The 24,987-nt window shown below is 34.4% G+C and overlaps 2 protein-coding genes across 2 annotated transcripts in view; one reads left to right on the forward strand and one right to left on the reverse strand.

The window, feature by feature from the left end:
• The window catches only part of LOC150101616 (glycogen phosphorylase-like), a 253,929-nt gene extending 240,401 nt beyond the window's left edge, over positions 1-13,528 (forward strand). The window contains exons 18-19 of the mRNA XM_090399990.1: positions 10,122-10,279; positions 13,415-13,528. Coding sequence (XP_090256116.1) covers positions 10,122-10,279; positions 13,415-13,418 — 162 coding nt within the window. The 3' untranslated portion in view covers positions 13,419-13,528. The remainder of the gene's footprint in view (positions 1-10,121; positions 10,280-13,414) is intronic.
• A 33-nt stretch (positions 13,529-13,561) lies between these two features.
• Positions 13,562-24,987, reverse strand: part of mRpS5 (mitochondrial ribosomal protein S5) — a 119,957-nt gene continuing 108,531 nt past the window's right edge. The window contains exon 12 of the mRNA XM_090399991.1: positions 13,562-13,612. The gene's annotated coding sequence lies outside the window, so the exon portion shown is untranslated. The remainder of the gene's footprint in view (positions 13,613-24,987) is intronic.

Genomic DNA, 24,987 nt, shown 5'->3' on the forward strand with positions numbered 1-24,987 from the left:
TTTTTGGTATACAGGAAAACCTCTCTTAATCTGCTAATTAATGTGTGCTAAGTGAAATTGCATTAAGCAAATACAATAAACAATAGGAATAATTATAATTCATCCATCAGTTAGTGTAAATTTGGAAAAAAAAAAAAAAATAAAATATATATATATATAAGCTATATTAGAGGGTAAAATCATCAAAGTTAATATCAATTGCTTAAATTTTTATTTAATGCCTAAACATTTGATTGAGCTCTTTTTTATAAAAAAAATTAAGTAAAGATGTTTGAATATGCTCAACATTTTCATCTTGTAATGCAATTTGCGAGAGCTGCCGATCGCTTTATCAAGATTTCGATGAACTTTGAAGCTTTGTTCCATATCAGGATTAGCATCAAACAAAATTTCCTTAGCATGCTCAATGATTGAAAACTAGCTCAAGTTCTTTTGCAGTTATGTTCTTAGTTGTAACATTCTCTTCTTGGTTGCAGGAGACCATTCATGCTCAACTGTTCTGAAAGGAATGACTTGAGCTTAAACTCATCTTCTGCATTGTCTCCTAATAAAAGCTTAAGATAATCATTAGATACTTTGTATCCTGGTTGAAATACTCCACTTTTAGCTAGGAAAGTATTTGTTGGCATACACTTCCAAAAGAAACCAGTTTCGTTGACATTGAATATTTGACAATTGTCATAATCACTCTCCTGAATTATTCTTTGCAATACTTCAGGAAACTTGACTGCAGAATCTTTATCAGCACAAGCAGATTCGTTAGTTATTCTTACGTTATGCAGTCCAGCTATATTTTTAAAACGGTCAAACCATCCTAAACTCGCAGTAAAGCTTTCACATTCCTTTTAAAATTTGGTCTCTTTCAATGATGTAAAAAATACTGAGAGATTTTGCATGAATATTCCTGGCACTAAGAGGTATTCTTTTTTGGTTACAATCCTCAATCCAGAGTGATAGAAGACGTTCCATCTCAATCATTAAATGGCTTCTATTTTGGGTGATCTTCATTCTTAAAGAAGCAATAGTCAACTTTTCCTTGTTCTTTGTATTCTTCGCTCTTATTTAATATAGTCCACACTGTAGACTCGCAATATCCCAGTTCTCACACAATCATTGTATTACTAGCACCACTTTCATGTCTCTTAATGACTTTCAGCTTTTCCTCTAATGAATGCAATTACTTTTCTTCTCTTTTTATTACTGTCACTTTCTTTATAAGTCTCTCTTTTCCATATCAGGGGTTGAATATAATATAATAAAAAGCAAAATAAAGGAAAAGTGATTGAGCAAGAGAACAGAGTTTGCAAGCGCGCTTGTGATGATAGCTTTGAGTCAACTTCCAAGTGTTGCCGGGTGCCAACCGCAGTACTGTCCACTACATTGACAAGTGCAGATTGGTGCCAAGAAATTTCGCATAATCTAAAAAAATCGCATTAACTGATTAATCACTCACTTAAAGGGAAATAGTATCATTTCACTCAATTGAGCCTGAATTGCACATATCAAATTGACGTTAATCAAGGTTTTCCTGTATACCCTCAAAGAATGTCAGATATTACGACGATTAAAATTAGTCTAATAATTAAGATTTCATTACTAGTTTTCAGTTAACAACTTTCTACCAAATTATGCTATTTTTCATTTAGCTGATTTGATTAGTCTTATATTTAGTCTTCTAAAGCAGCATTTCTCAAAGTGTGGTCTTTGTGCTACATGGTTTAACCCAGTGGGCTGTGAGATAATTTTATTAGTAAATAAATAATTCTAGTAGCAAGGCTTATATGTTGGTCATACATAACTGGTAATTAGTTTACGGAATTAACAACGCATATAAAGTATATTAATTAAAGGTAACTTTAATAAATAACTTCTATATTTCGGCAACGTCACGTTGCCATCTTCAGGAACATAAAGATATGGTATGTGCATGCAGGCACTAACAACAGCAAATGAGGAAGAAAGCAAGAAACTAATATTGTTCCTAAAGTCCTAATGGTGCCCTCTGGCGGGCTAATTTGGTTGTTTTGGCAGTTGGGCTGAAGTTCTCAAAATGTAAGTCTCCCAAATTTGGGGTAGTTTCATGCACCCAAATTTGTTGAGGTTAGGAACGTTTTTTAGAGCTGCTGATGATTCCTTGAATAATCTTTCGTATTTAAAGTTGCTGGGGTGCATTATTTTTGTTTTCTTCCAACGAATTCTATGGTGGGTATCTAAGGCATGGTCTGCCAGCCCAGAGCGGCTGTACTGGTGAAACCGGATGTAGTCTTTGTGTTCTGAAATCCTGATATTTGTTGTTGTGCCTATTTGGCCAAAGTAGGACAATTTGCAGCTGCAAGGGACCTGGTATACACCAGGTAGGTCTAGGGGAAGTGGTTGGTCTTTGGTAGAGCGGATAAGGGATGCCAACTTTTTATATGGGTTTGTAACAAGAAGTAAGGTCATATTTTCTGAGGATATTGGTTATCCACCAATAAACCACAACCCCCCCCCCCTCCACAATAAGATTACACAAATCTATCACCATCCCCTACATCCAGGGCACCTCTGAGAAAATAACCAATATCCCCAGAAAATATGATCTTACTTCTTGTTACAGACCATATAAAAAGTTGGGATCCCTTATCCGCTCTACCAAAGACCAACCACTTCCCCTAGACCTACCTGGTGTATACCAGGTCCCTTGCAGCTGCAAATTGTCCTACTTTGGCCAAATAGGCAGAACAACAAATATCAGGATTTCAGAACACAAAGACTACATCCAGTTTCACCAGTACAGCCGCTCTGGGCTGGCAGACCATGCCTTAGATACCCACCATGGAAGAAAACAAAAATAATACACCGCAGCAAGGTTTAAATACGAAAGATTATTCAAGGAATCATCAGCAGCTCTAAAAAACGTTCCTAACCTCAACAAATTTGGGTGCATGAAACTACCCCAAATTTGGGAGACTTGCATTTTGAGAACTTCAGCCCAGCCAAGACAACCAAATTAGCCTGCCAGAGGGCACCATTAGGACTTTAGGAACAATATTAGTTTCTTGCTTTCTTCCTCATTTGCTGTTGTTAGTGCCTGCATGCACATACCATATCTTTATGTTCCTGAAGATGGCAACGTGACGTTGCCGAAATATAGAAGTTATTTATTAAAGTTACCTTTAATTAATATACTTTATATGCGTTGTTAATTCCGTAAACTAATTACCAGTTAGTAAATAAATAGTATTTTTTTTTTTTTTTAAATATTAGTATGTACAATTTTAGCAACAGTTTAAAATAAGATATATTATAAATCATTTTACATAATTAGTTTAATTTCAGTATAATAATATGCATAATATTTTCCTACAAGTTGTATATTTGAACATATGGGGTCATATAGTGGCACATAAAATCAGCCACCGTGTGTTGTCACTGCACACAATTTTGCTAGGGGTGGCATTAGGGTATGACTAGTGGGTTGCTTATTTATAGGCTTTTTCGAAATGGGCCATAGCTAGAAAAGTTTGAGAAACACTAAAGTACTTAATTGTATCAACTCACATACATTTGGTTTTTCTCTGGGTCTTTTTCTTGCCAATTTTACTTCAGACATGTTTGATTAACCTTTTACCTTGCCATTCCACTCTAGTGACCATATCATCTGAGATTTCTCGTTACACATTCTTGCATATTAATAATGTTATGTATTTCTGATATCTTTATTATTATAATTCTGTAATCATATTATATTACTTCCTTGTATAGCATCAATTCAATTTACAAGATAAGTATAAACTATATACCACTCTATATAGGATAGCATTTAGCACAGTTTGTTTTATATAATTTTTCCTCGGTACTTCATCATATGCTTTTTCTAGTTCAACAAAGCTTAGAAATTGTATATTACAAACAGTTTCTAAACTACTTGTTGTAAGCCAAAAAGTCTGATCTTGGCAACCTTGATTTTGATCTAAGCTCTTGTTCTTTTCCACTCTCCCATCAACACTTTTTTTCAGCATTCTCTCAGATATGCTTGCATAAATCTCCTGAAACATTCGATAGAGATCCTGTAAATGAATAAAGCTGTAAAGCTCAGCTTTATTCATCTTTTTTTGTTTATAAACTGGTATGATAAGAATTCTAGTCCAGTCATCTGGAATTTGACTTTACATCAAGCTTTTGGATTATTCAGTATAGCCAACCAAACCTTTTATAACACCATATTTCAGGTCTACTTCAGCTGTGTTTCCACCACTTTTATCAGGTTGATAATGGAACCCATCCCCCACCCCTACCTCCAGTACTGATATGTACTTCTAATTGTTCCTCCTAGATAAGAACATCTGTAATTCAGTCTATATGGACAATGCCCTTTGGTTGGAAAAACCTGGATCTGAATTCTTTCTAGAACAAAAAGTTTTTCAGCTGAAGATGAGTCAGCCAGTCTCATTTGGAGGGGGGAAGGTTTTTTCCCTGCCACAAATTAGTCATATACATGCAATGAACAGACATAATTATACTGGCCTCATAGCCTTGACTGTAAATTTAAAATAACCACCCATCCTCTTGATATTTTATTGAAATGTTTTATAATAATCATTCCAGACATCCAGAATATCTCTACCTTCATCATGTTTGTTTCACATTTCTAATTAATGCTTAATAATCTCAGAAATATTTGCTTTTTGCAAAATGTTATATCCAGTGGTGAGCTATGGAAATTTTAAAAAAGGGCTCAAAAAAAAAAAAAGTCCTAACTTAGCCCTTATAATACTTATATTGCGACTTTGTAGAGTTTCTGACAGATATGATAATTGCTGTAGGATATCAATCATTAATGCTAGATCTTTTAAAAATTTCAAATTGAGAAGTCAGTTTAAAAAGCCCTTATATTTATCATTCGATGCAAAATGCTTGCATAAAGCTGGGTAATTTCTCCACAAAGCAAGAGCCATTCGTAAACTGCAAGCTGCCCATCGTGGGCCAAACACACAGTCGATCTTTAAAATTTCGATACCAAGGTCTTTTGCAATCGTATTTAATTCTCATTGATTTTTTGGTGATTGATGATAAAAAGCATATAATTTATCCATAAATATTTCTTTAATGTTTTTTTATCGAATCGTCTAATGCTAAGTGTAAACAATGAGCGCAATGCCAAATCACAACGTTGGGAAATTTTTGTAGAAGATTGCAACACCTGATTTGTTTCCTGACATTACACTAGCTCCATCAGAACAAAATGCAATGAAATGATTTTTTATATAGTTATCAGAAAATCCATATGAATTTAAAGTAGCAATAATAGTAGCATGTATACATTCCACGGTGATATTTTCTAGTTCTACAAGATGAACAAGGGGCTTGTGCAAGCCCCTTATACCTCACCATTGGTTATATCCACTTTCTTGTTATTCTCTAAATTCCATTAGCACACATGCCTACTTATATAATTTCTTTGTTGCAAACATGCTTCCATGTCTAGGTCAGTGGAAATTTTTTCAGATTTTGCTGTTCATTTTCTCTATGGTTTCATTCTTATTTTCAAACTTCTTGACTTTTTGTTGGAAATGATGATCTGACACAAACTATATATTCCAATTTATCCCAAAGGTATTCTTGGCATTCTGTGCAGGCCAGTCAAGTTTTTCAAAATTTTCTTCAGATCATGTTACATTATGACATGTTTTTGTTTTATAAACTTTCCACAATGTAGGAGGTACTGTTGGTATCCAGTGTTGAACTACATCACAGATGTACTCAGATGTAAGGTGTTTCCTCATGCATCTGCTATACCTGCACTCATCTTACTGGAAAAGAGGGTGTATGATTTGTTATATCATACATTTTCAAACTCTACAGAATTATTTTTATTTATTTATTTTTTTTTATGGTTCTTACCCGCAAAAGATTATTTGCAAACCTATAGTACATTTGCACCATGGGTGAGCTCAGTATATGTGTATATATATATATATATATTTTTTTTTTTTTTTTTTTCCCCACAGTACAGAAATCCTGCTTTAGAGACCAAACATGGAACTTTTTCAAGCCACCAATTGGCTTGAAAAAGTTCCATGTTCCAATAAGTGAAGTGGTGGTCTCATACTAGGTGATGAAATTTATCTCCTACATAAAAACAATCACAAACATCCAAGCCATAGCGGGATTCAAACCTGAAACCTTACTGGTTGGTTAGTATATCTGCTCTCCAAACTTGGCCAACCAAGATCAGCATCATGATGTCATGGCATTAACTAGTCAGTACTATTCCATGATTAATGTTTGGCTTATTTGCAGCTGTCCTTCCACAGAAACCAAAAGCGCAACTCTTTACATAGTAGTCTGCTACTAACCTAACCTTGCATGCACTTTGGACTCCTGGCTGATTGTTTCCACATCAGAATGCTAATAATTATACCTACAGTCAATTTTGGTGTCTCAAATGGATATATGAGACACCAAATCTGGTTCAAGTTTGTTCTCTCACAGCATGTGCTATCCTCAATCACTCCTAATCTCGTGTTCTGTAACAGTACAAGGATGCCCAGTGGAACAACTTCCAGAATTTCTGCTCCTCCTTTCCATGATCAAACTGCTTGCTATGAACAAATTAAAAATTATTCTCACTGGTATGAAGGTCTTCATTCAAAATATCTGTCCACTTTCCATGCCATTGTTTAACAACTAGTGTACTGAGATAGTTCAAGGGGAGGGGGGGGGACTCAATACTGGTGGAAGTGGCTTGTGACAAGAACCATAAATACAAAATAACTATCTACAAATATGAAAGGCCAAGAGCAGAAAACTGGCCTTTTTGTCCAAATAGCAGTCAAAAGTCATCATGCACCTTTGCTTGCTCACCTGTCATCTCTCTCTCTCTCTCTCTCTCTATATATATATATATATATATAGAAACCAGAAACCCTCCTCTTACAACATGATAAAGCTGACTTCCTGGATCATTCTTCTCCAACTCCTGGTTAGGCAGATCACCCCTACGATACCAGAAACTGTGCACTGTATGCTTGTGATCTAGAACTAACAGCTGTTCTATATCATCTCTTTTCTTTTATACTCAGCTGACCATGTAATACTTAGTACACAGAAGCAGGCCTATTAGTCCACTCAAAAAAGAAAAAAATCTGTCATCAAAATCCTGACCTCTTGGTCTTCTCTCCAAAATAATGAATATTAACAGTCAGCCTCTCCATTAGTTAATGGCCACCAATATATGGATTCTGCAACTGAATTCACAGTAGATCTCTTGGCCTACATCACCTACTATGGAAAGGTTTGGAGAAACATACTGTTACTCTTGATATTTCCAGATCATTCAAGCATGATGCCTGCTCAGTAACTTGCCATATTTTGGTCTACCTACCTTCCTATTTGGCTGATTGCTGAACTGCTTTCTGTCTTTGAGCATTCTTACCACTGCTGATGATATACTCCATACCTACTCATTTGACAAATCCTGAAGCTTACCAAGGTACCCAAGCTTCAAGATTTTCTACAAGCAATACCTTAGCACTAATCTCCATACCACTCTTCAACTGGGCAAGGACAACTCCATCACCTGCATTGTTACTGAAGCATAGTCTTACCCCCCTTTTTCACAAACAGGATCTCAATTATAAACACATCATGACAACAGCTTTTTGCACCCACATAAGAACCTATGTATTATTTTCCTCTCATGACATTATCATTTTCTCATCTATTACTTTGTACAAGTATACTACCTTTTATTCATCCAGCTACAAATCCCAGATCTGCCAGTCACATGTTTCAGTTATGTATCAAACACTAAAAATTCTTTATACTATCCAGAGGAGGATGATTATGATGATATCTGAACCCTCTCTTGCTGACTCACTTTAATCACCATCTTGCAGATGGTGTGTTTCAGCTCTGTCTTTTCTATTTTCTATAGTACTTCCATGATCTGGTATCTGGGTATCTGTCGTTCCTCCACTTTCTATTTTGGGGACCTGTTTAAACATGAGCAGTAGCTTCTCACTGAACCTGCTTCTTCTCTTCCTCTTTTATTCCCTTTGCCTGTGTCCTCTGAAAGATGACTATCTTTGCCTTTGTGACATAATGCATCTTTTGGTAAACAACTTAAATTTGCACTTGCATTATACTAGCATATGACAGTAACAACAAACATGTAGTGATTTCCAAAATGAATTCCTTAGATCTCTTTATATTAGTGGATATGAAATATAATTAAATTAGTTTAATCCTTTATCCAAGTGTGAGCAAACAAAGTTTGCGCCTGAAAGTATCTTCAGGACTGGGGTAAGGTGGTACAAAAAAAAAAAAAAGTGGATATGAAAGTCATTCCAGATATAATGTATGAAAGAATATAGTTTACAATAAAATTTTTGTTAAAAAGAATATTAGTTGTAGAAAGTTTTTTAACTTGGGTATATGTTATGTATTCAAGATACCAAGTAATTTTATAGAAACTTGGATGGACTTGCACTACTTGCAGGTGCAAACTTGACTTTCTTGGGAAATAGGATTAAAAACAAAGCTTATATAAAATCACTTGGTATCTTGAATACATAAAAGAATATTAGTTATGTCAGTGAACAATCAAAACAAACTGCTGCACGTATTGGAGAACTGAATATATATAAGGGTGTGTATCCCCCTCCTCCCCACATGCAAAGGGAAAACAAATTCATTGCACTGAGCTTGTTAATCTTTGGTGTTGTTGTTCATGTTACAACATATGATAGGATGAATGTGGTGGTCTTAAGGGCAATTCATCACTCAGGTCAATGCATTCATTTTGGAATTCGCCACAGTGAGAGTTAACTATGAGAGCAGTTAACTCTCACTGTAGCAAACTTAAGAGACCACAGGAATTGGTTGCTATAGCAGATAGTGTGATATAGTAAATTTACTTTAGAATAATGCACTTGCAAAGCTTTTTTGGACTTTCAGTTTGTTATAGTAAGCTAGTTGGTTATAATGACGTTTGCAGTAGTAGACTTGCTTACTAACAAGCTCAGTATGAATTTGGTCCTTGATTTTCCACTGGAATGAAGAAAATGAAATGTAGTTCTCATTTCTATATTTATCTTGTCATAACTTTGCTTTGTCATACATACAAATATAGTTCATTCTTCTCCTTTTTGCTGTGAATTCTGTGTTACTGCCAACATTAGGTAATATTCTAAGAATTTGTTACAAGCTTTATACCTTACTTTTGGAACAGCCTTCATAGATGTATTTTTCATAGTCATAAAAATTATTAATGGAAAAAAAACAATCAAATTCAGATTTATTAGTGTGATGATTTTTTACTAAACACATCTGTGTGGCAAAGCAATTCTAGTGCACATCTTTATTCCTGTTTCAGATGATATCCAAGAATTCTGCTTTTTGTGGTGATACCTTCTACCAAGCCATCACAAGCATATCCTTCAGTATTTTTGAAAGAGACTGCTTCATTACTTGAGAATTGCCTGTTATATTGTTTTCTGTAAGCCCTTAAATGCTGTTATCCAACTGGATAATATCCCTTAAGATCTGATTGTGCAGTAGCAAAAGCATGCACAAACTAATAATTTGTTTTTCGTGTGTGCTTCCCACCCATGATAGGTTATTATAAACCCATAGTACATTTTTGTACCTTGAGTGAGATAAGGATTTCCCCCCCCCCATTTTTATCAATTTTATATATATATATTTTTAAATTTATTTTTACATAGTCTAGAAACCCTGCTCTAGAGACCAAACATGGAACTTTTTCAAGCCATTTCAGACCTCCAATAAGTGGGGCAGTGGTCTCACACTGGGCAACAAAATTCATCCCCCACCTAAACAGAAACGCAAAGATCCATGTCCATAGCAGGATTTGGACTGGCAATTATGCCTAATTATATATGCAGCTCGAATGTGTACATGCACACATTAATATATAATTTATCCAGTAAGGAAAAATTAACCATCCATGTGGGCATGGATGAAATATATTGACCATTTTATGCTTCTTATGCATGCTATTTCAGTGGTATCTAAATTCTTTGCACTCATGTTTTGATCGACTTGAGAGAGATTAAGATTTATCATTATTTTATTGAGTACTATATATACTTACTTTCTCATAACTGAAATTTCAGAATACCTCAGAATGGACAAAAATGGCTATCTTGAATATTGCTAATGCTGGCCATTTCTCTAGCGATCGTACTATTTCTGAATATGCTAGAGAAATATGGGGTGTTGAACCCACACATGACAAACTTCCAGCTCCACATGAACCAAGAGAAGAATCAAAGTGAGTATATTTCTGGAAATGTTTAAGTAGAAACTTTATTACTGGATGTCTTTTGGATTTTTTGAATTTATAAGTTTCTTAAAATTTATTTATTTAAGCAGCAAATAAACTTAAATATAATTGCTTGTCATTGCACTAAGTTTGGTTTACATTGATTACTAATTATAGAAATGTTATACATAATTTACAGGGCATAGCATTAAGGAATTCTTTTCAAATGATGTGCAACATTGAGCTGCTTATGAATAACCACCTTAAGGAATATGCAGGACAAGAATGGTGAATTTAATAATGTGACATACAAAAGTTATGTGATGAATTATAGAGAAAAAGACCTACGAAAACAGACTGGTGATTTACCATATCAGGATTCATTTTGAAGGGGAGAGAAATCAGTAATGTGTGGGATTTGGTTTAAAATCTGTTTGGCAGTAACAGAGCTGAAAAGAAAAAAAGGATGCTCTGGAGGTATAAGGCACAGTCTATGTAGGTGATCAGCATGGTGAGAAAAGCGAAATTGTTAGATCAGTTATATGGCTAGTAGAAGAAAGGGGAAGAAAACATAGAACTGAAAATATTGTGGGAATGCTGAATGCTTTCAAAACAAAGTATGATTGTGGACTGTAGTGAGAGATTCTGGTTTTTCTGACTCCATGAAGTCCTGGAAATATACTATTAAGATTCAGGTGTGCTGTAATTGTATTTTTCTGATATAATTTCTAGCACTTTGATTCACAGGTTATCAGTGTAATAATAAGTGATATAGGTCATTTATGTGAAATCATCAAATTGAAGCTACGTAATTTCATATTTTGATGAAAGAGAGTTATTTGATTAACCTAGTGGTTTCAGCACGTGTGCAACCCCCCCCCCCCCCCCAGGGACTCTAGACCCTTTCTTGTAAGGGGGAGTGCAAAGCAGTTACGTATTGTTTATTGTTAATTATTTCAGTATAATTTGGCATTAAAAAACACTTGCAACTTAAAATTCTTGCTAAGCCAGTACACTACAAATGCTTTCTCATTCCCTGATTAGATCTGAAATTTTTGAAAAGCACTCTCCCATCACAGTTTATTCCAAAGAATTATGAGTAGTATTTTCATTGTAATTTCCGTGCTGAAGAACAAGCTCTACCATTTTAAATATTTTTATTGTCGTTAATATAAGTTAGAAATTTTAAATATCTGTTTGGTTTGAAGTATAGTTATGCACTATCAAAAACCATAAGAACATCTGTTTTATCATGAATAAAATACAGGTCAATATTGTAAGAAAAGTGGAGGGGTTCAAGAATCTTTTACAAAAAAGAGACGTCTCTTTTTATAAAAAATCTGAAACCACTAGGTTATTCTAAATTTTTATGTGGAAGACATTTTTTTTTAGATTTTTCTTGGCATCCTATTAATCAGCAGTTTCCTGATAAAAATTTTTTTCTCCGAATTAGTCTATTACCTTGTAGCACTTCTGGTTGAATCAATCCACTTAAATCTTAGTATTATATATCTGTTTTGCTAACATTTCCTCTCTCATTCTGTTTAAGTTATCATGTTACCTTAAATTAGTTATACTCATACATTCTTGAATACTAACAATACTGAAGTCCTTCCTAATACTGGAACTCTATCTGTGGTCTCTAGTCTTTGATCAAGTGCTTTATTTCTAACCCATTTCTCCGTAAATAAATTTTTCGATGTTGTTGCCCACTTTCAAACCAAATTTGATAGAGCTGTTATTCAATTTAGTTACAGAATCCTGCATAAATCGAAAAACTAAGTTTGAGATCTCCAATTTTAAGATCAGGTTTATTGTCAACAGATATGTAGTTAAGGATGTGCTGTGCAGAGTTACTTGGAAAGAGGTAACCCATGGTACTAATATACATAAGTTTAAAATCTTTCATGGGTGGATAAAAGTATCACCCCCCCACTTAAAGCCCCCTGAATGTCTGTAAAAATACTAGTGGTGGAGACAGTTGTAGAGTAGATACCCTCCCTTGATGTGTCACATAATAATAGAGCAAAGACCAGTTAACTTGTTTTTGAAGTCTTCAGCATTTTCGATATAAATAGGAGAAGAACTGCCTGCAAGCCAGAGAGGGTTGACAACACTTGCATTAACATATTTGAATTATAAATAATGTATCTCAAGAAACAAAAGATTAAGTAGAAGTGAATGTTTCCTACAATATTCTCTTAACCTGTATACCCTACTTTCATCTGCATAGTTCAAAATATCTAACACAAGTTAGCTATCACTTTGCCATAACTGTCATCCAAGGATGCATGACTTGCCTTAAAACCCAGTTGCATTAGCCTTCTGTGTAAATAATTCCACTTCTATATAGAAAATGCAAAAGATTTCAAAAACATTGTAGCTGGTCTTCACTTTTCTCCTAATATCCACATCAGTTTTGACATTGTTTTCCTCTTTATAAACATTTTATTGGCTGATATGGCACAATTACTGGAAAAAAAATTCCTTTAACCATTTTAAATTATGTAAGTAGGTGGAAGGTATTCTTTGGCCTTCTAGATGGATATGGTAATTGATATTTTTGCTTTCTTCTTCTATAATCTTCTCAAACAAGTTGAGTTTGTGTACAAGAAAGAAAATAAATAATTCTCTCATCAAAATGTTAATCAGCTTTGTGTCAACAAGAGTTTGATTAAATTCAGGTTTGTTCTAATGGTTATGACCTCCACCTCATAGGGAACTGGGTTGAAGTTTGTCTGCACTTTGCAGCTTTTATGTCTTTTATTCAAGATAGTCTTCCTATCATACTCTGAAAACTTGGTATAATCCCACATATGATAATAGATTGTTTACTTTGCTCTTCAGCCGCCCTGTTAAGATTACATCGCAAATTGATGCTTGCTCAGTAATCTCTACTAGAAAAAAAAAAAATCAAAACAATTGAATTCTCCCCCCCCCCCCTCCAGATTTAACAATTTCTTAAACTCTATAGCATTTCAGACCAGGCTCACTATTTGTCATAATGAAAACAGAAACTAGCCTTGTTTATTCAAAGAAATTTTTTGCCAAGTATCATTTTACATGATTCAATTATACCTGCCTTTATGAACATATCTATACGGTAGTGTATATTATTAAACTCAAAATTTTCTATTATTACAGGTAAGAAGAGGATAACGTATAACTGAACTGTAGATTTCTTAAAAAGAGGAGAAAAATTCCTTCAAATGTACAGTGTTCTCTAAATAAATAAATGATAGGATTGTCTAGGAATAATTCTGTTTTGTATCAAAATAAATCACACCTGAATTCTTTTAATATTTTATTTTGGTGCAAGTCCTTCCAAAATGACAGCTGAACCTGCAAAGAATAAAAATTACTTTGCATTCTAGAAATGAGCAGCTCAACTAAAAAACAATTATTTTATAAATAAAATCTTTATTTACAGACATATGCATATAAATTTTGTAAGTTTTGCAACTTACATATTTAAAACATGGATATCAGCAGTTAATACAACCAGTAGATAGTAATCGGGGTGCATTGAAAAAAATTACATTCCTGATATAGCTACTGTTCTTTCTAAGGTCACTCTGCAAAGTGACAAATAACCTGAACACAGAAGGTAATTTAACCAAGGCACTGACTACTATATATATAAAAGACAAAGGTCTTGCAATGCCCTTTCCTGTTTTTTCTATTGCAAATCTTCAAACAATAAGCATTAACTTTCCCAGATGACATATTTTCTTTCTTAACTAACCCAAATAGTTTACCATAGAAAAAGAAAACTATTACTGGCTTGATGAGTATGTAGAATTTTCAACCAAAAAATAAATGTGATGTAAAATAACTGAGATTAGATTTTATTAGGCTGTAATAGTACAAATGATTATATCGATTAGTTTGCAACATATGCTAGTGGCTGGGTTAGGCACAAAATAATACAATAAAGGGGGTAAATGTGAATCATTACATAACTAAAACAGAAGATGTGGAATGCGGAAGCTGGCATTCCGTAAGTGTGTAATAGTTGGCAGAAAAATCTAATAAGCAACTTCCAAATATCACAGAATCATTCCTTGGTTTCTGTTGGGTAAATAACAACAGAGAGGACAGCTCAGGCCTAGCTTTCCACTTCTCCCATGCTCACACAATGTTGAATGGGACAAGAGCTCCATGCCTTACATAGTGGGCAATGCCCGTAACATCAAAGAATCTACGATGGTTATCCACTCACAAGGTGCACTCAACAGAAACCAAGGAATGATTCTGTGTGATATTTGGAAGTTGCTTATTAGATCTTTTTGCACGTCAGACTAACTTTCCTGTCATCTATCATGCACTCTTACTGAATGATTGACCCATGCCAGCTTCGTGTTTTTTGTTTTTAAATGTTCCTTACTACAATACATTTTACATTAATTGGTAAATTCACTTAATACAATTTCCAGTAATTATATGAAGTAGTAAAAGAAAATCATGACAGTCTCCCATAGTAAATTTATCAAATTCATGAGATGGGGTGTATAAAATAATATGACAGGAATTTAGTACTATGCAATCTCATGTTTTTCTTCTCATTAAATATCTAATTTGCTAATCTCATACTTTTGAAAGACTTAATGGGGAAAAATAGAAAGGCAGCTGGAGTAGATAATACTCAAATATGGAGGTATAAGTTTTGCAGTAGCTGCACAGCATAATTCAGTGTCCAGTAATACTCCAGGTAAGATTTATGCAGCTAAGAAAACTTGCAGAACAAGCTAGGTTCAGGCCAAATAAAGTTGTTAAGGTCAGCTTTTCACTTTACAACAGATAATGGAGAAATCATGAGAATATAGCAAGATTCCAAGAAAAAACATACAGTGGTTTTCATAAATTAAGGAATAATAAGAAATAGCAATAACTCAAGAGGAAGTCGGTGTACAAATATATGGTGTAAGCAAGCAGGGCATTATACAGAGCGATACACAATCTATATTTAATTGCAAGTCTGCAGTTAGAATTGAAGGAGAGTTTGATTGTAAATTAAGCATCAGAAAAAGGAAAGTTGCATGACGCCTGATATCAAAACTGAAGATATTCAATTCAGCTCCTTACTCTTTTGCAGATATTAGACTCTTAAATTCAGTACTAGTCTGAAGGAATCCTTACCTATATTGAATAATTGTTAAGAAAATCAACAATAAAAAGAGAAAGGAACATTTGTGATTTAGGCACACAATTGTTATTGAAGATGGCAAGTTAAATAAGCAAAGCTGATGATGTTCAAACCAATTTTAATTTATTGATCTGATTTCCTGGGGTGCTTAAGAGTCAAAGCTGTATAACTGAGAGGAGACCTCCACCTAGCCTTTAAAGGAATGCAGAGAACCAACCAGGGCTTCTGACCTAATGTCCAATCCTCACCTTCTCGTGGTGCACCCTGCTGGGTATCTACTTTGATACTGAACAAACGAGGATGGGCTGGCAATTTGGGATTTAGCCGAACCAAATTGTATTCTTATTGGTTAAACCAAAATAAAAAATGATGGTACAACATGACAAAATTTCATGCTGGCTGGGGCATCACCCGGTTAAACAAAGCCCCCGTTGTTTTCGCCAGGGAACCAGGGCGAACAGCGAAAAGTCAGCTACTGGAACAAATCTGAAAACAAACCCCAACTCAACATCACCAGAGTTAAAGATTGGTACTATCAACGTAAGAAGCCTGAATGGCAAAGAAATGGAGCTAGCTGAGGAATTAGATTAGTACCAGATCGACATAATAGGGGTGACTGAAACAAAAAAGACAAAAACTGGTGAGATCTTTATGAGCAATAAATACAAAATGTTATATTCAGGCAATGACAATCAAGGAAAAGAAGGAGTAGCCATAGTATTCAACACAAAATACGAGGCTAATCTTCTTGAATGGCAGTCAGTCTCAAGTAGAGTAATGTGGGCAAATATGAGAATGGGGAACTGGACAGTGAGACTTATTTGTGCCTATGGTCCCACAGAAGGTTCTACTAAGATAGAAGTGGAGGAATTTTTTGATGCTCTAGAAAAAGCAACTGACACAATGAAAAAGGAAAAGTTGGTCCTTGTTGGGGATCTAAATAGCAGAGTAGAAAATGATTGTGAGACATACAAAAATATTTGGAGAAAAGAGCAAAGCTAATAATAATGGCAAATATCTGTTGGATTTCTGCTCAGGACATGGACTGGTTATTACTAACACCATGTTCCAACATAAAAATGTGCACAAATTCACATGGAGAGAAGAGGCTAGGAATAAGAAAAGTCTCATTGACTATGTTATTGTTGATAGTGATGTTTTCTCCCTGGTGCAGGACACCAGAGTGTACAGAGGATTTGAAATTGGAAGTGATCACTATTTAGTCTTGAGCAGGATAAAATTGAATTTCATATTGAAAAAAATGACATGTAAGAAAGTTTTAAAGCGAATAAAACTTGAGCAGCTCTCAGATGTTAACTGTAGACTAAAATACAGAAAGATTATTGAAAAGAAAATGAAAGAGTTTGAGAACAGGAATCAAACCTTGGAGACTCAGTGGCAAACTCTGAAGAAAACATTGATTGATTCTGCCAGAGAGGCATGTGGTAAGGTTGTGTGCAAGGATAAAAAAAATCAGAACTCCCTGGTGGACACAGGAAGTTAAAGAGGCAGTGAAGGAAAAGAAGAAAGCATATCAAAAGTTCCTGTCAAATAAGTCAGCTTTCACTCTTACAGAATACAGAGACAAATGTAAGAAAGCTAAACAGTGTGTAAAACTAGCTAAGCAAAAGTCATGGGATGACTTTGGCAAGAATATAGAAAATAAATATCAAGAAGGTGGCAAAATATTCTGGAGGTTGTTGAAAAAGCTTAGGAATGGAGGAAAGAGGTGAAAGGTGACATGAAAACAGGAGAAAAAGATATCCTTGAAGTATGGAGTAATTACTTTGAAAAACTGCTAAATGAAACAAGCAGTGATGACAGCACAGTGATAAAAAAAACACTGACCAGGCATGCAGTCAGGAATACATATCCATACTTGAAGTAGAAAAAGCCATCAGGAGTATATATGATATTCGACCAGAAATGCTGAAGTATGGTGGTATAAAAGTCTTACAGTGGCTGCACTGCATAGTTCAAAAAGCCTGGACAGAGGGATGAATTCCCGATGATTGGAGTAGAGCTCTCATAGTACCCATATATAAAAAGGGAAATAAAACTGAATGTGAGAATTACAGAGGTATTTCCTTACTGAGTGTTCCTGGCAAGATCTATGCAAGTATACTTGAGAGAAGAATTGTGGAAGAAAAGCTTGGTGAAGAACAAGCTGTATTCAGGCCAAATAGAGGCTGTCAGGATCAGATCTTCACTTTACGACAAATAGTCGAGAAAGCACGGGAATAAAACAAAGATCTGTATTTAAGTTTTGTCGATTTGGAAAAGGCATATGACAAGGTGCCAAGAGAGAAGCTATTCAATACGCTGCAGTTATATGGTGTCAATGGGGCATTATATCAAGCAATACATCAGAAGAAACATGTACACTTTTTAGATACTGAAGTAGTTATGTAGAAATAAAGAACTAACATTGTGAATAGCTTACAATCTGCTGTTAATCCAAATTCTAATAATCAAATTCCTGATGTGTATAGGATATTGTGATAGCAGAATATGAAAGAGTTAACTTCCTATCAACACTCCAATATTATATTTCTGTCTATAAAGGCACTTCTTACTGTATCAATCTGCCTAGATCATTTGTTTTGCTAACCTTCCCTCTCCTATTCTGTTTAAGTGACTATACTACCTGATATTAGCTCTACTAACACATTCCTTGATGGTAAATTAAGCACTTCTAATTTCTTCGTTTTTATACACGATACTACTATTGAATGCTATCTGTTCACTCCTCTTAATCTTTCTCAGATCCATAAGTTAAAATTGGTTTGAACACCATCTTGTATACAGCTAGTTTCTCTTATTCCATATAAATTTATTCAGATGATTTCCTACATCAGCTTTGCAAAAGACTGTTATTTATTTCCATATTTAATTTGGCATCTTCACTAAAAATTGTGCCTAAATAGCTGAAATGTTTTACTTGTTCACTGGATCTCCATTAAGGATACAGTTGATGTTTCTGCCTATTTTGTCTTTTTATAATAGCAGTTATTCAATTTAATTAGAGAATCCTGCACACTTGTACTGTATTTATTTAGGAATATAACATCTGCATAAAATAAAGAGCTGTCTCCAATTTTGATATCAGATTTAATACCACTTTCCTTCATAATGTGATCCATAAAGATGTCTGAACCCAGCTTGTTCTTCTCTAAGCTTTCCTTCCAAGTATACTTGCATAAATCTTATCAGGAACATTCTCACATTGTTTTATTTCCCTTTTAATACATGGATACTATGAGAACTCTACTCCAACTGGAGATCGACCTTCTTCAATAGTACTTAAAGTATTTATATGTATTCCTATCACCATGCTGTCACTGATGGTTTCATTTAGCGACATTTTGAATATGCTTACTGTAAAATCAGAGATTCTCTTTTCTCCATTTTTCACTTTTTCAATAGCCTCCAGATATTTATTTTCGTACTAATCTTCCCATGACTTTTGTTTAGCTAGTTTTTACAAAGTGCTTCACTTTCTTACATATTTCTCCGTGTCTGTAAGAGCACAACTGACTTACTTGCCAGGTACATAATCAGAAAACCAGGAACTTTTGATACAATTTCTTCTTTTTTCTATATTACCTCTTTAACTTCCTGAGTCCACCATGGAGTTCTGATTTTTCTATGCTTGTAGACCACATGCCTCCAAAGATATGTCAAATTTTTTATTGTAATGAAATCGATGAATTTTCTCTTGATGCAATGAAAAGAGAAAAATGTTAGAAGTTTATTTTTCACTTGGTTAGACTATAATAAATTTAGTTTAATCCTTTATCCAAGTGTTTGCACCTGAAAATATCTTCAAAACTGAGGTAAAGTTGGCAACTCCTATAGGTAAATATGACCTCTCCTATTGCTTCTGCCTTATCCACATTTGGGTCTGCCTCCCACTGACGAGACCTCAATAAAGGTTGAAACCGGTCTGGGTAGTGGCCCTTCCCTTAATGCATAGCAGTATACATGTCCACAAGGAGATGTGCTTTGCATTATGGGAGGTGATGAGAACTTGGTTCACCTTTGCTCAGAGTTTCCAGCTGTTGCACTACCTTACCTCAGTCCTGAAGATATTTTCAGGTGCAAACTTTGTTTGCTTACGCTTGGATAAAGGATTAAACTAAATTTATTATAGAAAAATGTTAGCTTTCAGCCCATCCCTCACTAATGATTTTATAAGTTATCAGAAATCTTCTCCATGGATCCTTAACACTCATCTCAGCACTAATTTAATACAGTTCAATACAATTAAAATTGGTTCACTCACTTCTCAGAAAATACCATGTAAGGCATATGCTGAAATGCTATTACTCTCTACAGAATGTTGAGCAGTATATCTTGTATAGCATAGTATTTAGTGAATTGTCAATAACTTCAGATTGATAATTCACTAAATACTAAAACATTTTTGCCAGTGTGAAAAAAAATAAGCATTTGGAATAATACTACAGTAAAACTCAGAGATCAAATGAACAGTTTGTAATATTGAATTTCCTACTACATAACATGATATTATAGGCCTTGCTTGACTGAAAAACAATGAACTGTTATTCATATTTTCATTATGCACACAGAGCATACTATGGTTGGTAAAATCTTGCAGTAAATGCAGCACTTATTTAACATGACTACAATAAAATTAAGTTATTCCCTTGACAAATTGTGAAAAGTGCTACAAGTATATATTACACGCATGAACTTGTTAAAGGAGTAATAAACTATATATATAACAGGGAATTTCAGTTGTATAGTATAGAACATTTCTTTGAAGCGTAGCTTAATGAAGATAACATTGAGATGCCTGCTACCAATTACAATGCTGTCAGAATAGGACATATCATTACTTATCAAGAAAGATTTAGACAATTGACTGATGATGCACTGAATTCAGATATGAAAAGAAAAGTTTAAAGGTAATGAAAAAATAATACTGACACTTCCACATAGTTGCACTAGTTAATTTCTCTGATGTTATAAAATCTGAACTTCTATTTCCTTTTGCAAGTTTAAATAAATTGTCATGGAGTTCCAGAAATTTACTGCTGTATTATCAGCTGTTTCATTCTCCCATATTAAAATCCTTCATTAACAGTATTTTGCTTTGCCCTATTTCCTTTAATAAACAGGGAGGCTGTACAGTTTTAGGGTAGCAGGGTGTTATTACCATACTAGAGAAAATACTGATCCTTATTGGGGATCTAAATAGCAGAGTAGGAAATGATTGTCAGACATGCAAAAATATTTTAGAAAAATTTGGAGAAAAGAGCAAAGCTAATAATAATGGCAAATACCTGTTGGATTCCTACTCAAGACATGGACTGGTTATTACTAACACAATGTTCCAACATAAAAATGTTCGCAAATTCAAATGGAGAGAAGAGGCAAGGAATAAGAAAAGTCTCATTGACTATGTTATTGTTAATAGTGATGTTTTCTCCCTGGTGCAGGACACCAGAGTGTACAGAGGATTTGAAATTGGAAGTGATCACTATTTAGTCTTGGGCAGGATAAAATTGAATTTCGTTTTGAAAAAAATGACATGTAAGAAAGTTTTAAAGCGAATAAAAGTTGAGTAGGAACTGGAAAAGGTTTTGAGAACAGGAACCAAACCATGGAGATTGAGTGGCAAATCCTGAAGAAAACATTGATTGATTCAGTCAGAGAGGCATGTGGTAAGGTTGTCTGCAAGGATACAAAAATAAGAACTCCAATGGTGGACACAGGAAGTTAAAGAGGAAAGCATATCAAAAGTTTCTGGCAAATAAGTTAGGGAATACAAAGACAAATGTAAGAAAGCTAAACACTGCATAATATTAGCTAAAGAAAAGTCATGGAAAGATATTGGTAAAAACATAGAAAATAAATATCAAGAAGGCAGCAAGATATTCTGGAGGAAAGAGTGCTGTGAAAGGAATTAGAGATGATAAAGGTGACATGAAAACTGGAGAAAAAGATATCCTTGATGTGTGGAGTAATTACTTCAAAAAATTGCTAAATGAAACAAGCAGTGACAGCATAGTGATAAAAAAACACTGAACAGTCATACATACTTAAAGTAGAAAAAGCCATCAGAAGCCTGAGTTGTGGAAAGGCAGCTGGAGTAAATGATATTAACTAGAAATGCTCAAGTATGGAGGTATGCACTGCATAGTTCAGAAGGTATGGATAGAGGGACAAATTCCAGATAATTGGAGTAGAAGCTCTCATAGCCCACATATAAAAAGGGAAATAAAACTGGATGTGAAGATTCAGTAGGGAAATACCTCTGAACAGAGGTATTTCCCTACTAAATCTTCCTGGTAAGATTTCTGCAAGTATACTCGAGAAACGGTTAAGAAGGATTGTCGAAGGGAAGCTTAGTGAAAAACAAGCTGGATTCAAGCCAAATAGAGATTGTCAGGATCAGATTTTCACTTTATGACAAATAGTTGATAAATCATGACGCGTGGTTAGCCTAGTGGCTTTGCGCTTCGCAACCATATGCCTGGGGAAGGAGTGTCCCAGGTTCGATTTCCGTTGTAGACGTGAGGAATTTGAGGATCTTCCTCAGGCATAGCCAAGTTAGCCGGTCTTGGGCGCGGTCAGTAGGGTTTTTTCCGCCAGTTTATCTGGCGTTTTTCATCCCGCAAACAGGCAAACCGGCCCGTGAACATACGCCTCTACAGTCAAAAACATATCTCCCCCAGCGGCAGACCAGGCGACGGATCGGTTGGGAGTAATACTAACAAGAAGTCACATCTAATAACACGCGGACCCTGCATAGGAAGCGGGAATAACGCGTAGAAGAAGAAGAGTTGATAAATCATGGGAATATAACAAAGATCTGTATTTAAGTTTTGTAGATCTGGAAAAGGCATATGACAAGAGAAAAGCTATTCGAAACGCTACGGTTGCATGGTGTTAATGGGGCATTATATTAAGCCATACTTAGTCAGCAGTTAGAATTGAAGGAAGTCCAGGAAGATGGTTTAATGTTAAATCTGGTGGCATGACAAGTATGTACATTATTCCCTCTGTTATTCATCATCTATATTATGAAAGAAAGTGGTATTAAATCTGATATCAAAACTGGAGATGTTAATCTCAGCTCCTTACTTTATGAGGATGATGTTATACTTCTAAATAAATCAGTTACAAGTGTGCAAGGTTCCCTGACTAAACTGAATAACTGTTGTAAAAGCATTTTATTTAACATATTAAAAGAAAGAAAAATACCAAATAATATTCTAAAAGCTATCATAAGCATATATGAAAAAGCATATATGAGACAGGGATGTTCCCTTTCAGCAACTTTTATTTCATTTAGATAAATATTAAAAAATTTCCATCAAGGTATTAAACTTTCTCCTACTGTGAACTTAAACACTCTTCTTTTTTGCCGATGACCAAATAATAATTACAAATTCTGAAGATAACTTACAGAAAGGTATTTTAAATTTAAATGAGATAGCCAAAGATTATGGAATGATAATATCAACAGAAAAATCAAAAACATGGCTTTTAAAGGACAAGATCCAGTAAGAACTAAAATAGTAATAGATAACAAGATTTTAGAACAGGTGAATTCATTTAACTATCTAGGATGTATGATTACATATGAAAAAGATATAAACTAAAAATTGCAAAATATTTAAAAATAACTGGTGTAATTAACTCCATATTTAAACCAAACCTAGTACAAAAACAAACCAGACAAAGTATACAATACATTAGCCTTACCAGTCCTATTGTATGGAAGTGAAATCTGGACAATAAAACAAAAATTAATAACAGCTGAAATGAAGTTTATGAGAAAAATTGCAAAGTATACTCTATTTGATCACAAAAGAAATGAAGAAATTATGAAAGAATTAAACCAGGAATCAGTAATAGAAAAAATTTAAAAAATATAAACATAAATGGATGGAACACATTATCAGAACAAGTCTTAAATTATAAACCATAAGGAAAAAGAAAACCAGGATGTCCTCTTAAGCAATTCAACGATGACTTCTAATTCCAGAAAGGCTACTCTGGGCCTAAATTGTTGATAGGCATGATGATGACTGCTGTAATAGATTTGGTATGAAAATAGGCAGAAGCATTGAAATTATCAAATGCAGCATCGTGAATGGAGAACCTATAGAACAAGTAAAACATTTCAGCTACCTAGGCATAATTTTTCATGAAGATGGAAATAGACAACAGAATCAACAAAGCTGGTATGGTAGGAAATCAACAGAATAAGAGAGAAATTAGTTGGAACACTAAATTAGCTGTATACAAGACAGTGTTGAAACTAATTTTAACTTATGAATCTGAGAGCTGGGTTAGAAATAAAATACTTGACCAAAGACTAGAGATATGAGAGTTCTGAGAAAGATTAGGGGTGTGAACAGATGGCATCAATAGCAATATGATATTAAAAATTAGGATATTAGGAAAGGACTTGACATTATCATCCAGGAATGTGTTAGCAGAGCTAATCTCAGATGGTATGGTCACTTAAACAGAATGGAAAAGGAAAGATTAGCAAAACAAATGTTCTCTGTCAAGTTGGCAGGAAAAAGACCCAGATATAGGTGGATTGATACAATGGATAGTGCCTTAGAAGACAGAAATATGAGATCTGATAATGTTGGAATCTTGACAGGTAACAGATTGATTTGGAGAAAAATTGTAAATAGGAAGTTAGTAATGATGTAAGTTTTTCATGTAGTACTATCATATCCTGTACTCCCCTTGAGGGTACATGGCAGGAATTTTTCAATCATTTAAGGTCCTTGATGATAATGATGCTGATATCTGTCTAAATAAGAACCTGCTGATTAAAATGCGCTAAATAGGTATATTGATGATAGTTAATTAGATAGGTAGATGAAAAGCAATTGTGTTTAGAAGGAAATCTTATGAGATCTAGTAAAGTAGGTGTATCAATATCCTTGTTTAATATATATAAAAGATTTAGGCTCAGATATTAAGAATAAAATTTCTCTTTGTTGATGCAAAGTTAGGTAGCATAATTTATAATCATAACTGTTCAGATGACCTTAAAGGATTGAAAAAGTAGGGGAAATTGAATTTAAATTTCAACTCAATGCCACCTGTGAAAGATGATCAATATGATACTATTACTGTGTGTTAGATATTCTAGAAACCTGCTCAATGGATCTTTTTTTTTTTTTTTTTTGTTTTTTTCCAAGCTCTAATAAGCAGTGTCAAACTGGCCAATGAAATTCATCTTCCACCTGAAGACATTTACAAAACATCCCTACTCACAGTGGTATTTGAACCTACAAATTGTTGCAAAGCAGCTTTGGTTTAGCCAGGTTAGATGCATTGTTAGCAAAAAAGAATTAAGAATTTTGCAATTGCATATATATAAATACTGACTAGTTAAATGTGGAAATATGTGGCAGCTGGTCAATGAGAGATTACTGAGCAAAAACATTGCATTCTGCAGCTGAATTTTCTGAACAGCAGAGTTAACCTGAGTTTGTAAGAAACTTTAGCTGCCTGTACCACATTAGCTGGGGCAGGGACAATCTACAAGAAGGTCCTAGCTGGTGAATGA

This window comes from Typopeltis vanoorti, chromosome 11 (assembly GCF_054136105.1).
Source record: "Typopeltis vanoorti isolate ZY-2024b chromosome 11, IOZ_Tvanoo_1.0, whole genome shotgun sequence".
NCBI lineage: Eukaryota > Metazoa > Arthropoda > Arachnida > Uropygi > Thelyphonidae > Typopeltis > Typopeltis vanoorti.